We start from the raw sequence: 14,435 nt of genomic DNA, 5'->3' as shown, positions 1-14,435 counted from the left end.
ATCAATTGGGATCGACCTGTTATTTATTTTTTGTATTTTCTCTATTTGAATTTTTCCCATAATTAAAAAAAAACATTGTTTACTAGATTAAGATTGTTAGAATAGGAACTATATTTTATTTTATTTGGTGCAGTGCTGAGCATTAAACCTAGGGCTTTGTACATGCTAGGCAAATGTCCTGCCACTGAGCTCTATTCCCAACCAGGAATTATGTTTTATTTCTATTTTTATCAACAGTACCTAACAATCTCACTGTAATATAGGAGGTCCTCAATAATCTAAGTGTGTGTGTGTGTATGCTGAATAAATAAACATTTTATTAGGATCTCCTTTAGGGACAGAAGATGAATGCTTTAGACAGAAATGTGGACAACCTTTTGGGTTTACATATGTGTGACTTAACACCCATACTACCTGAGACTTCAGCTGAGCTGTTACTATAAAGCAAATACAATTTTGACATGGCAAGAATATCTGGGAAATAAGGAAAAAAGTCCCCTTCTATCCACCAGATACCAAGGATGTCATGAGGATCTATTGGTTATCATAGAAGTGTTTCCAAATTTCAAACAGATGTTAATCACTGGAATTCAGGAATAGAAAAAAAATTGAAATTTCTAAAATTATAAGTTATTTTGTATTTTTCATACCATTTTATTTAGATGTTCTTAAAATATAGGAAGTAAGAATAAACAGTGAATAGTTTTTCTGTGTTAGAATTATGCTAAAAGTTCCAAGGATTTCTTTTCGTTTAAAAAAGATAATAAAAGCATGGTTTATTATTACTGTGAACCAGTATATTGAACGAGATTAAATATTTCAATTATATATAATAATGATTGCTGTTATAGTTTGTGTGTGAAAATAGTGCGTGTGTGGAATTAAGAATTGAATCGCCAGCCATGTGCTTGCTAGGCAAATGCTTCACTACTGAGCTGTATCCCCAGCACCAAGCCTCTCCCCCCACCTTTTTTTGTACTGGGGATTTAACCCAGGGGCATTTTACCACTGAAGTACATCACCAGCCCTTTCTATTTTTTATTTTTAGACAGGGTTTTGCTAAGTTGCTGAAAGTGGCCTCAAACTTGTGATCTTCCTGTTTCTGCTTTCCAAGTAGCTGAAACCTGCCACATACCTGGCCTGTTATAGATATTTTATAATAAAAATCATTAAAACAAGGAAGCATTGATACAAACTAATTCTAAAAAATATTTTTAAGTGAAAAATAAGACTAATATTTTAAGTTATTCTGTCAATGGTAATTTAAGACATAAAATAATCACTTTATTTGATATTTTTACTTTGTGATAAATATCTAGAGGTGATAAAATTTCTCTTATTCTGCATTTGATGTTGGTTCAGTTGTTAAAAGTGCTTCCAAAAGCATTATCATATTGAACATAGGGCATATATTGCTTTATATAAACTAACTTTTTTTTTCTTTCATACAACTGAGTGTTTTATTGGTTTCTTTTTTATTTAATTTGGAGAATTTATTAGTTAGGCTTTGGTTAATATGGTCTAGTTCTTCTCAAAAAGGAAATAGTATTCATATATACTGATACTCATAAAAAATACATATTCTTCGTTGGAAAACCAGTTAACTTTCTTTTTGCCTCATTTACTTATTTATTTATTTATTATTACAATTCTTAATACACAATTACACAATAATTTATCATATCTCTGATTATATATAAAGTCTGTTCTAATTAACTTTTTTAATATTTATTTTTTAGTTGTAGTTGGACACAATACCTTTATTTTTAGTTATTTATTTTATGTGGTGCTGAGGATTGAACCCGGGGCCTCACACATGTTAGGTGAGTGCTCTACCACTGAGCCACAACCTCAGCCCAATTAATTTTTTTTAATAATGAAAATATTTCATCTTTTTTTATATACTTTAGTGAATACAGTCATGCTTCTATATTAACAAGGGCATACTCTGAGAAATGTATCAGGTAATTTCAGTGCTGTGTGAACATCATAGAGTATACTTACAAAAACCTAGATGTGTAGTCTATATACAACTAGTTATATGGGATAGCCTATTACTCCTATGCTACAAATCTGCACAGCATGTTACTATACTGAATACTGTAGGCAATTGTAAAACATTGCTGAGTATTTGTTTTTAAACATATCCAAACATAGAAAAGGTATGGTAAATATGTGGTATAAAAGTTTGTTTTTTTTTTAAATACTATACCTTATCAGACACTTACTGTGAATGGAGCTTTCAAAACTGGAATTTTCTCTGAGTGAATAGTGAAAGAATATAAAGGCCAAGGACATTACTGTAGACTGTGAACACTGCACTTAAGCTATATCAAATTTATTTCAAAATTTCCTTCTTTATTAACAAATTATAGCAGTCTTACTTTATACATTTTTAAGTTTTAAACTTGACTCTCATAATAACAGCTTAAAACATAAACACATGGTACAATCGTATGAAAATATTCTTTATGTCCTTGTTCTATAAGATTTTTCTATTATTACTATTTTTACCTTTGAAAATTTTTGTTAAAAACCAAAAAGCATGCACATCATCCCAAGCCCACACAAGACTAGGATCATTAATATCAGTGTCTTCCACATCCACATCTGTCCCACTGGAAGGTCTCCAGGGGCAACAGCATGTGTGAACAGTCATCTCTTCTGGTAACAATGCTTTTACCTGAAGGATCGGTCCAAGGCTATTTTACAGTGAACTTTTGTTTTATATAAGTAGAAGGGGTACACTCTAAAATAACAATAAAAAGTATAGTATGGGGGCTGGGGCTTTAGCTCAGTGGCAGAGTGCTTGCCTCACATGTGTGAGGCACTGGGTTTGATCCTTAGTACTGCATAAAAATAAACAAATAAAATAAAGGCATACTGTCCATCTACAACTACAAAAATTTTTTTTAAAAGTATCCGTGGTAAGTACATAAGCCAGTAACATAATCATTTGTTATTACTATTGAGTATTATATACTGTGTATAATTGTGTGTGTTGCCCTTTTACATGACTGGCAATGCATCAGATTTGTTTACATCAGCATCACCATAAACATGAGTAATATGTTGTGCTAAGATTTTGTGATGCCTACAACATCCCTAGATGATAGGAATTTTTCAGCTTCATTATAATCTTATGAGACCACCATCATGTATGCAGTGTGTTGCTGACCAAAATATCCTTATGCAGCACATGACTCAAATACTGGAAAATGCAGCGAATGAATTGATTGGGTAATATTCAAATAACATTTTTATCTCCTAGCGACAGCAGTAGTATTACACAGAGTCATATGTTGAAACTGCCAATTTAGAGGCTTTCTTGCTTCCAAGATTTACTTCTGGAAGTATCTTTCATGTGTGTAAATGTATTGACATTCATTTTATTTGCAAAAACAACTCCCCAACAGCCCCAGGAACACACACTTAAAACAAGGCAATATTTAAAAGCAAGATTGACTGATTAGATCTTAACTGCTTCTCTTTCTTGAGCTCCTGCCCTGCTTTCCAGAAATGTTTACCTAAATCTTGGAATTATTAGCATTTCCTCTTTCTTTTACTTGGTGTCAGTGTACTTCTTTGAGCCCGTAATAACACTTTGTTGATTGTTAAGGTTAATTTTCTCCCTTATATTATTTGACACCTTTGAAACAAATCAACTGAACAGGTACATGCATGTGAGTCTATTTTGGACTCTGTTCTATAGTTTATATATATTCTATTTGTCTCTTTTTTCCGACACCAAACTGTTTTGCTTATATAGTTACATTAGATGGCTTGGAATCAGGTAGGGAAAATCCTCCAGACCAATGAACCTTGGTCATTCTAGGTTCCTTGCATTTCCATATGGATTTTAGAATCATCTTGTCAATTTCTATAAAATAGCTTGCTGGAATTTTCCTTGAGAATGGGTAGAGTCTATAAATGAACTTGGTTAAAAACTGACATCCTAATAGAATTAAGCATTGCAATTGATGAACACAGTGTATCTTTTCATTAATTTAGATCTTTAAAAAAACAGAATCAACATTCTCAAGCACATTTAAAAAAACAGAATCAAAATATGCCAGGCACAGTAATGAGTGCTCTATATGCATCATATTAATTAAAATTCACCATTCCATCTATTAGACAATTCAACATAAAATAAATAGAGAGGTGGAAAGAGTAAATAATTTCTAGAGGCTGGTCAGTAAGTGGAATAGAAGGGAATTTGGGACCCCATTAGTGTGACTCCAAAGCCTAGCTTTTTTCATTCATGGGTCTGAATAACTCAGCTCTAAATAGAATTAAGTGAGGGAGAGAAGGCTATCCTTTATGCCTATAAGCCTTCCCATGACTCAGATTGTCCCGAACAATCACACATTGTAAACTCTCACCACCGCCATAAGTTCAATGTTACAGTAAGGAGATAGTGTTAAATTGTGTGGCAGCAAATGGGCATTAGAGATTATATTTTTCAAATTGCACTTGAGAATTGAGTGTGCCAATTATATCTTTTAGGCATCTATCTACCTTCTCTACAACACTTGGGATTCAGGCTAATGAACAGCAAAAAATTATTGTATGCCATTACAAGAAAAGATAATTCCATTTATAAATTGCTATGGCAAACTGATCTACGTCTGACAGCTCTTTTTTTGCAGTGGCAGAGGGGGGTGGAATACCAGGGATTGAACTCAGGGACACTTGCCCACTGAGCCATATCCCCAGCCCTATTTTGTATTTTATTTAGAGACAGGGTCTCACTGAATTGCTTAATGCCTCATTTTTGCTAAGGCTGGCTTCCTGAGCCGCTGGGATTACAAACATGCGCCACAGCGCGGGGCCTCTGACAACTCTTGATACAATTTCCGGAATATCGTGCTAAGGAAATTTACTGGCATTTACAAACTTACCTGTGGCCCCAAATAACGAAAATCAAATAAATAAATAAATAAATAAAAATAAAAAAATAAAGCAAATCCAAAATGATTGTAATTAAAATCAAAGTTCCTGATCCATTCCTGATAAGGAGTAGACTAAGGTTAAATTCATGAAAAAAAAAAAAGTTACAGTTCAAAGTCTACTTTAGGTGCTTCTAATCACATTGTTTCTAAGAGGCTCCCAGGGCTCTTCGTCCCACTGCCCAGCCTCGAGAAGAGTCCAGTTTATAGTCTTATTTTCATGGTACTTGTCTGAAGAACCAAGGAGGGCACAAGGCTCGGGCTTGATGTCTTATACTTCAGAATTTCACCTTGTACGCGAAAATCAGAATGACAGGCCTTGGAGTGGACTGTGCTCTTACACGTGCTAGGTGCTGTTCATCCAATATTGGGTGTAAGTCCTACAAATCACTGGAGAGGAATGGACCAGGAGGAGTGGCCCTGGCCCCTATGAGGCCCGAGCCCAGGCACCTGCACCACACCATGAAGTAGGGGTGTTTACTATGAAAGCAAGGGGCGTAAGGGGAGAGGGTGCCAAAGCACTCGGACAGCACCGGAGTCCTTCAGAGGGCTGCTTTGTCCACCCGTCCTGCTAAACGGCTGCCCCAGAAAGGGCGTGGAAAAGAAGCTGAGCAGTGGGGAGGAGGGTCACGGGTTAAAGCGGCCAGGGGAGGGAGGATGCCAGGCTCACGTTGGACTCTGGGCGGAGCAGAGCCTCAGAGGCTGCTCGGGCAATGCGCTGACATGCAGCACGCCCCAGCTGCTGAGCAGATTTGACGCCTCCTCGCCCAGTCGCTCGGTTGTTCCCCACTGGGCGCCCCCTCCTCGCGCCGGGAGCCACAGGTGAGCCGCACCAGGTGCCACCCGGAGGCATCAGGTGTCGTGGGAACAGCGCTTCGCGCGCAGGGAGGGACCACTGTGTAGCGAGCTGTAGGTGACGCAAAGCTGGAGGACAGGGCTTTTGACGCCATAGAGGGCACAGAGGTGGGAGCGGGGTGCGAGATGCAGCTGTTTGGCACAACGCCAGTTCCATCGCTGGCTAAAGGTCAGTTAGTAGCACGCGCGGGCTGGGGGTAGGGTCCCGGTCTCCGGGGTCCCGTGGGTTCGGCGCGCCTGGTCTGGGTTAGCCCCAGGTGGTAGCTGCGGCGGGTGAGCTCGGCCCATCAGCTCCCGCCAGGCCTCCGCCCACTCAAAAGCCAGGGTCCAGGACTCCGAGAGCAGAAAGCCACCTCCGACCCAGAGTCTCTACCCTGAGAGGCTGCACTCTGCATTGACTTCCTGGAGCTCGGGGATGGTCTTGAAGTTGCTCAGCCCGCTGCTATTAACTCGGATTGTCCCTTTAGTAGAGGCGTGTGGTCAGGGAGTGGAATTGGGTCTACAGTGGGTCTCGGTCCTGGCGGAAAACAGCTGCCAGGGGAGCTTTAGCGGGCTAAAGAGCTTAGGAGCTCACAGGCCGACTGCTCTGGGTCAGCGCGGCATCTCGCACCTCCTACCACCTGACAGAGGAGTAGTAAGGCTTGTTGCCGAAGTTTTGTGTCAGGTGAAATTGGAAAGGTTGAATCACTTTGTCACCAACTCAGAGGCTTTCACCATTTACACAGATTCCCTATCTCTAATTTCCTGCAGCTCAATCCAGTTAAGCCTCTGACAGCTGTAAATCAGTGATTTACATGTATCAGAGCATGCTTCATACCTGGGATAGACTTTTTTGTTGTGGTTGTTGTTTTATTTTTTTAAATACATGACAGCAGAATGCATCACAATTCTTATTACACATAGAGAACAATTTTTTTTCATATCTCTGTTTGTATATAAAGTATGTTCACACCAATTCTTTTGATGGGGTCTGTGCATACCTTGCACTCCTAGTGCCTTCCGGGTAGATGCAAAAAGTAGCTGCCAAGGTGCCTTCTGCTACTGGGGATTCCAGCAATTTGCAGTTAGCAAACTGCACCCTCAGGAGAGTTTTTGAGACAGGTAAAATTAACGTTTGCAGCCAATTGAATGAACCTCCTGTCTTTTTGAATGTAATGTTGGCTTCCGGAGCAACTTGGTGCGATGTGCTAAATAAATTAATGGTGGTTGGCTCATGTTCTCTCTGTTCCTGTGGGTTATTGTTACACGGTGTGTGGCTGCCTTGTTTAAGGTTTCATCTTCTCTATATCAAAACGGAAAGAGCTTAATGTGCTCTTAACTCTGTAGTCCATAAAAATATTATTAGCAACTTCGTTTTTATGTTGGTATTCATATGAAAATTTTATCAACATAAATCATCTTTGTAATAAGTCCTATAGTAAAAGTCTTCTTAAATGCTGGCTCAAATAGTTTACTTTTTAAAAGAAGAAAATTAAATGTTTTGTTTGAAAATACAAGATACTAACTCTTTTCTCTCTCTTTTGTCTTAATCTAAGAATTATTCCTCATCATTACATTTTATCCACAAACGTAAGAGCCACACTTTAATAAGTTCTATCACAATTACTTCATTTTGAAGGTACTGCATATGCTACTTGGTAAACATGCTTTATACTTTATTCATTCAGCAATATCCTTATTAATGTTTCTTATTAATCAAGAGTTTAAAAATGTTCCCCATGGCTAGCTTTTATAACCAACAACTATTTCTTGGAAGTGTTTGGGGTTTGCCAAGAATGTTGGAATCCAAATCAAATGTGGTTTCTAGACTTAGAAAACAGTGTGGTACCTAAATAGTGACTTGCCAGGTAGTGTATAAATGTAGGTTGTATTATTCCCCCTTCATTGCTGTTTGTATAAGCTATGAAAACAACAAACAACCAGTCTTTCTATTCTGTCTGGAAGGATTTTACTCTCTTGGTGGTTTGGGATATTTTATTTTGAACAGGTTTCCATAGTATCAAAATTAGTTTGGGGGAAAAATCCAAGATAAGTCCCAATCTTTGGAGTGACTTTCTCCATTACTTTGGAAAAGCCACCTCACCCTTTTCAAAGTGACAAAAGAAACAATTGATATCAAATACTTTGAAAAGTAAAGTGTATTATATAAATATAAGGTCTGCAGTGAAAAGCAGAAACAAGTGATGGGGCTAGTTGGGAATTGAGTAACTGCTCTCCCCTTTGTAGAACATCTCAGTTCCCTGAGGTTCACAATGCTCTGAAGAACCTTATTGGCTGTTTAGAAAACTGCCCTATCTGCTGAGGGTAGAGGGTAAGCAGAGGTAGACATTATGCTAGAGCTTTATTTGCATTTTTATTTAATGCTTGTTATAATCGTATGAGGGTAGATATCATTATTTCTATTTTACAGGACAGGAAACTGAGGTGTCTGAGTGACTTGCATCAAGTCACACAAGTGTTAAATTGTAGAATAGAAACCAAACTAGATCTTGCTTCTCTACCGTACGTACACCCTATTACCTACCACTCAGCGCTTTTAAACTTAAAAAAAAATTTTTTTATTAAAGTTTTAGTTTCTCCCCAGAGAAAAAGTGACCATATCCACATATACATAAAATGTTGCATGTAATTTCAAAGTCTACCTACCCTCTGAAGTTCTTTTTTTTTAATTCAGCAGAATGCATTATAATTCATTACATATACAAGCACAATTTTTCATACCTCTGGTTGTATATAAAGTATATTTACACCATTTGTGTCTTCATAAATGTACTTAGGGTAATGATATCCATCTCATTCCACCATTTTTTTTTACCCTCATGCCCCCTCCTTCCCCTTCCACCTTCTTGCCCTATCCAGTGTTTATCTATTCCTCCCAGGCTCTGCCTCCCAACCCCACTATGAATCAGCCTCCTTACCAGAGAAAACATTCAGCATTTGGTTTTTGGGGATTGGCTAACTTACTTAGCATTATATTCTCCAACTCCATCCATTTACCTGCAAATGCCATGATTTTATTCTCTTTTATCACAGAACAATATTCCATTGTGTATATATACCACATTTTCTTTATCCATTCATCTACTGAAGGGCATTTAGGTTGGTAAACAGTTAAGCTGTTGTGAATTGCGCTGCTGTAAAAATTGATGTGGCTGTGTCACTGTAGTATGATGTTTTTAAGTCCTTTGGGTATAGATCAAGGAGTGTGATAGCTGGGTCAAAAGGTGGTTCCATTCCCAGTTTTCCAAGGAATCTCCATACTGCTTTCCATATTGGCTGCACCAATTTTCAGTCCCACCAGCAATGTATGAGTGTATATTTCTCCTCACATCCTCACCAACACTTATTGTTGTTTGTGTTCTTAATAGCTGCCATTCTGATTGGAGTGAAATGAAATCTTAGAGTAGTTGTGATTTGCTTTTCTCTAATTGCTAGAGATGTTGAACATTTTCATATATTTGTTGATTGATTGTATATCCTCTTCTGAGAGGTGTCTGTTCAGTTCCTTGGCCCATTTATTGATTGGGCTATTTGTTTTTTGGTGTTTAGCTTTTTTGGGTTCTTTTTATACTCTAGAGATTAGCGCTCCATCTGATGTGCAAGTGGTAAAAATTTGCTCCCAGGGTGTAGGCTCTCTATTCACCTTACAGATTGTTTCTTTTCCTGAGAAGAAGCTTTTTAGTTTGAGTCTATCCCATTTATTGATTCTTGATTTAAATTCTTGTGCTATAGGAGTCTCATTAAGGAAGTTGGGGCCTAATCCGATATGATGGAGATTTTGGCCTACTTTTTCTTCTAATAGGCTCAGTGTCTCTGGTTTAATTCCTAGGTCTTTGATCCACTTTGAGTTGAATTTTGTGCATGGTGAGAGATAGGGGTTTTATTTCATTTTGTTACATATGGATTTCCAGTTTCCCCAGCACCATTTGTTGAAGAAGCTGTCTTTTCTCTAATGTATGTTTTTGGCACCTTTGTTTAATATAAGAAAACTGTAATTATGTGGGTTAGTCTCTGTGTCCTCTATTCTGTACCATTGGTCTGCCAGTCTATTTTGGTGCCAATCCTTGACTTTTTCCAGTTTTTAGAGGGAATGCTTTCAATTTTTTTCCATCTGGAATGGTGTTGGCCTTAGGCTTAGCATAGATAGCTTTTATGATGTTGAGTTTTTTAAAAAATTTAATTTACTTCTTTATTTTTATGTGGTGTTGAGGATTGAATCTAGGGCCTCACACCTGCAAGCACTCTACCACTGAACTACAACCCCAGCCCTGGGTGTTGTATTTTGTTGAATGCTTTTTCTGCATCAATTGAGGTGATTATATGATTCTTATCTTTAAGTCTATTGATGTGATGAATTACATTTATTGGTTTCCGAACCAACCTTGCATCGCTGGGATGAACCCCACTTGATCATGGTGCACTATCTTTTTGATGTTTTTGTATTCGATTTGCCAGAATTTTATTGAGAATTTTTGCATCTATGTTCATTAGAGATATTGGTCTAAAGTTTTGGTTTTTTTTTCCTTTGATGAGTCTTTGCCTAGTTTTGGAATAAGGTTGATATTGGCCTCATAGAATGAGTTTGGAAGTACTCCCTCTTTTTCTATTTCACAAAAGAATTTGTATAGTATAGGTATTAGTTCTTCTTTATAGGTCTTGTAGAACTCAGCTGTGTATCCATCTGGTCCTGGGATTTTCTTGGTTGGTAGGCTTCTAATGGCATCTTATATTTCCTTGCTTGAAATTGATCTGTTTAAATTGTGTATATCATCCTGATTCAATTTGGACAACTCATATCATATGCCTCTATAAATTTATTGATGCCTTCCATATTCTCTATTTTATTAGAGTACAAGTATTCAAAATAATTTCTAATTATTTTTTGTATTTCTGTAGTGTCTGTTGTGATATATATATATTTTTTTTCATCACATATGTTTGATTTGAGTTTTCTCTCTCCTTCTCTTTGTTATCATGGCTAAAGGTTTGTCTATTTTTTAAATTTATTTCTTCAAAGAGCCAACTTTTTGTTTTGTCAATTTTTTCATTTTTTAAAAAAATTTCAATTTCATTGATTTCAGCTCTGATTTTAATTATTTCCTGTCTTCTACTGCTTTTGGTGTTGATTTATTCTTTTCCTAGGGCTTTGAGATGTAGTGTTAGGTCATTAATTTGTTGACTTTTTCTTCTTTCAAGGAATAAACTCCATGCAATGAACTTTCCTCTTAGTACTGCCTTCATAGTGTTCCAGAGATTTTGATATGTTGTATCAGTGTTCTAATTTACCTCTAAGAATTTTTTAATCTCCTCCTTGATGTCTTTTGCAACCCATTGTTCATTCAGTAGCATACTATTTAGTCTCCAGCGGTTGGAGTAGTTTTTATTTTTTATTGTATCATTGATTTCTTTTTTTTTTTCATTGATTTCTAATTTCATTGCATTATGATCTGATAGAATGCAGGGTAGTATCTCTAATTTTTTGTATTTGCTTTGTGGCATAATATTTGGTCTATTTTAGAGAAGGATTCATGTGCTGCTGAGAAGAAAGTGTATTCACTTGTTGAAGGATGAAATATTGTATATATATGTAAGCTAAGTCTTAGTTATTGTTTATTATTGAGTTCTATAGTTTCTTTGTTCAGCTTTTGTTTAGAAGATATATCCAGTGGTGAAAGAGGTGTATTAAAGTCACCCAGAATTATTGTGTTGTGATCAATTTAACTCTTGAACTTCAGAAGAGTTTGTTTGATGATGAACATAGATGCTCCATTGTTTGGGATATATATATTTATAATTGCTATGTCTTATTGGTGTATGATTCCCTTGAGCAGTATGAAATGTCCTTCTTTGTCCCTTTTGATTAACTTTAGCTGGAAGTCTACTTTATTTGATATGAGGATGGAAACCCCTGCTTGCTTCTGTAGTGCCTATGAGTGATATACTTTTTCCCAACCTTTCACCTTCAGTCTGTGTATGACTTTTCCTATGAGATGAGTCTCTTGGAGGCATCATATTTTTTTTATCCAATCAGCTAGCCTGTATCTTTTGATTGGTGAGTTTAGGCTATTAACATTCAGGATTATTTTTGAGTCATGATTTGTATTCCCAGTCATTTTTGTTATTTAACTTGACTTGGGTTTTCCTTTGATTAGCTTTTCCTTTAGTGTAATTCCTCCCTCTGCTGATTTTCATTGTTGTTTTTCACTTCTTCTTCATAGAATATTTTACCAAGGATGTTCTGTAGTGCAGGTTTTCTAGCTGTAAATTCTTTTAACTTTTGTTTATCATGGAAGGTTTTTATTTCATTATCAAATCTAAAGCTTAATTTTGTTGGATACAAATTTTTTTTGGGGGGTTGGCATCCATTTTCTTTTAGAGCTTGATATATATTGTTCTAGGATCTTTTGGCTTTCAGGGTCTGGTTTAAAAAATCTGCATATAACCTAATTAGTTTCCCCCTATATGTAATCTGATTTTTTTCTCATGGTTTTTAATATTATATCCTTATTCTATATGTTAGGCATTTTCATTATAATGTGCGTTGGTTTGGATCTGTTGTGGATTTTGTACATTGGTATCTTGTAAGCCTCTTGAATTTGGTTTTCTAATTCGTTCGTGTTTGGAAAATTTTCTGATATTATTTCATTGAATAGATTGTTCATTCCTTAGGTTAGGAACTCTATGCCTTCCTCTATCCCAGTCACTCTTAAATTTGGTCTTTTTATGCTATTCCATATTTCTTGAATGTTCTGATCATGATTTCTTACCATTTCACTGTGTAGTCTACGTTCTTTTATATATTTTGTCTTCATTATCTGAGGTCCTATCTTCCAAGTGGTCTAATCTGTTGGTGATGCTTTCAATTGAGCTTTTAATTTTGTTTATTGTTTCTTTTATTTCAAGGATTTCTGTTTGGTTTTTCTTTAGAACCTCTATCTCCATATTGAAGTAATCTTTTGCTTCTTGTATTTCCTTATGTAGCTCTTTGTCAAAATGATCTTTTGCTGCCTATATTTGCTCTCTTATATCATCCTTTATTTCACAGAACATTTTGATTATGTTCATTCTGAAATCCTTATCTGTAATTTCATCTGCTGTGCTGGCCATGGATTCTAGTAATGTGGTATCTTAATTTGTTTGGGGCACTTTCTTCCCTTGTCTTTTCATATTGCTTCCTTTCTAGCTCTGTTGATCCGAGGCATTATTGTTTTACCTTTAGACTTATAGCTCCCCTGTAGGGTTCCAATACCTCACCTTTGAGGGGAAGGACAATGTTAACAGATCCCAATATACACAAAATACCATCTAAAAACAAATAGTTGTTATTAAGACATTAAAGTTTGGTCACAATGTACAGAAATAGTGAATTCAATTATTATCTACAATATAATCAGTAGGTTTGTAAAAAGGTTTACAGTTTCTAATGGTGGACAAAGAACCAGGGGTGAGGTATAGAGAGATATGCTGAGGAGATATGAGATGAGGATACAGAGTTATTATATCTTAGGAAGTGTGAAAGAGAAATCTAAAGAAGAAGATTAGTAACAGGAGAATAGAGAGGTAATAATTTGGGGTAGACAAGTAAGTGGAAAGTCAGTAGAGTACCTAAGACAAATACACATATATATTAAGAAAAATTTAAAAATGTTAAAATAGTAAAAATTGGAGGAAAAAAAGAATATATAATACAACTGTAATAAACTATTCAGTCGTCTCAGTTCTCAATATCCTAATTCATGCAAAATACTTGGTTTCACATATGTCGGGATGTGAGGGTGGGAGAATAAAGGGGAAGAAGAAAGAAAAAAAATCTCAAAGGAAGAAACCAGGATTATTTTGGTTGGAGATTAGTCCTGCTTTCCTTCTCATCCAATAGGTGGGGATTTCTGTTCTTAGTTGGTATCTCCACCCTCAGGATGGTGGGGGTTACCAGGGTGTGAGGTTTGGTCTTGGGTACAGGGTACCTGGAAGTGGGGTATAACACCATCATCCTGTTGGGAGACTGTACCTCAAGGATCTCCTTTGAAGTCTGCTCCTGTGATGAGGGCGCCGGGTCTCCTCATCTCATGTGGACCTCACAGTTCCTGCCACCTAAATTAGTTTCTAAAGTGTATCTCCCTCACCCTCTCCCTTTTTACTTCCTGATCAGGGACCTTTCTCTCTGGGGGTCTTGTGTGTTGCACTCTGGTGGCTGCGCACCTGTCACAGAGAGCTGTTTTGAATTGAGCAGTCACTCTGCTGAGTTAGAGGCTGCTGGGGATTGGGAGGAATTAGAAAACTATGGGTACCTGGCTATTGGGTGTTTCAAACTGGTAGTTTCCCTGACTAAAGATGGTGATGGAGGTGACCCAACATGGAGGCTGCTGCTTTCAGCAATGGGGTGTTGGGTCTGATGGGGGGAGCCCGGTGATGGCTGTGGCATGCAGAGTTGTGGCTATAAGCTTTCTTCAGAGCCTGTGATGTCCCCAGGTGCAGGCAGGCTACCTTGAGTAGGGGACTATGGAGCTAGCTGCTAAATCCCAAGATGGAGGTGACTGGGGGAGCCCCACATTAGTAGATGGGGGTCCACATGGAGTGGCGGCCAGAGTTCCTGCATGTGGGTAGCAGCTGAGTGTCCTTTGTGGGGGT

General features: G+C 37.2%; 1 protein-coding gene across 1 annotated transcript in view; it reads right to left on the bottom strand.

The window, feature by feature from the left end:
- Nucleotides 1–5,964, bottom strand: part of Dnai3 (dynein axonemal intermediate chain 3) — a 73,572-nt gene extending 67,608 nt beyond the window's left edge. Inside the window, exon 1 of the mRNA XM_027935103.2 lies at nucleotides 5,623–5,964. Coding sequence (XP_027790904.2) covers nucleotides 5,623–5,964 — 342 coding nt within the window. The remainder of the gene's footprint in view (nucleotides 1–5,622) is intronic.
- Between the last annotated feature and the right edge of the window lie 8,471 nt (nucleotides 5,965–14,435).

Source organism: Marmota flaviventris, chromosome 10 (assembly GCF_047511675.1).
Source record: "Marmota flaviventris isolate mMarFla1 chromosome 10, mMarFla1.hap1, whole genome shotgun sequence".
NCBI classification, from domain to species: Eukaryota; Metazoa; Chordata; class Mammalia; order Rodentia; family Sciuridae; genus Marmota; species Marmota flaviventris.
The sequence above is the reverse complement of the archived record's forward strand: the minus strand, read 5'-3'. Positions and strand labels throughout refer to the sequence as shown.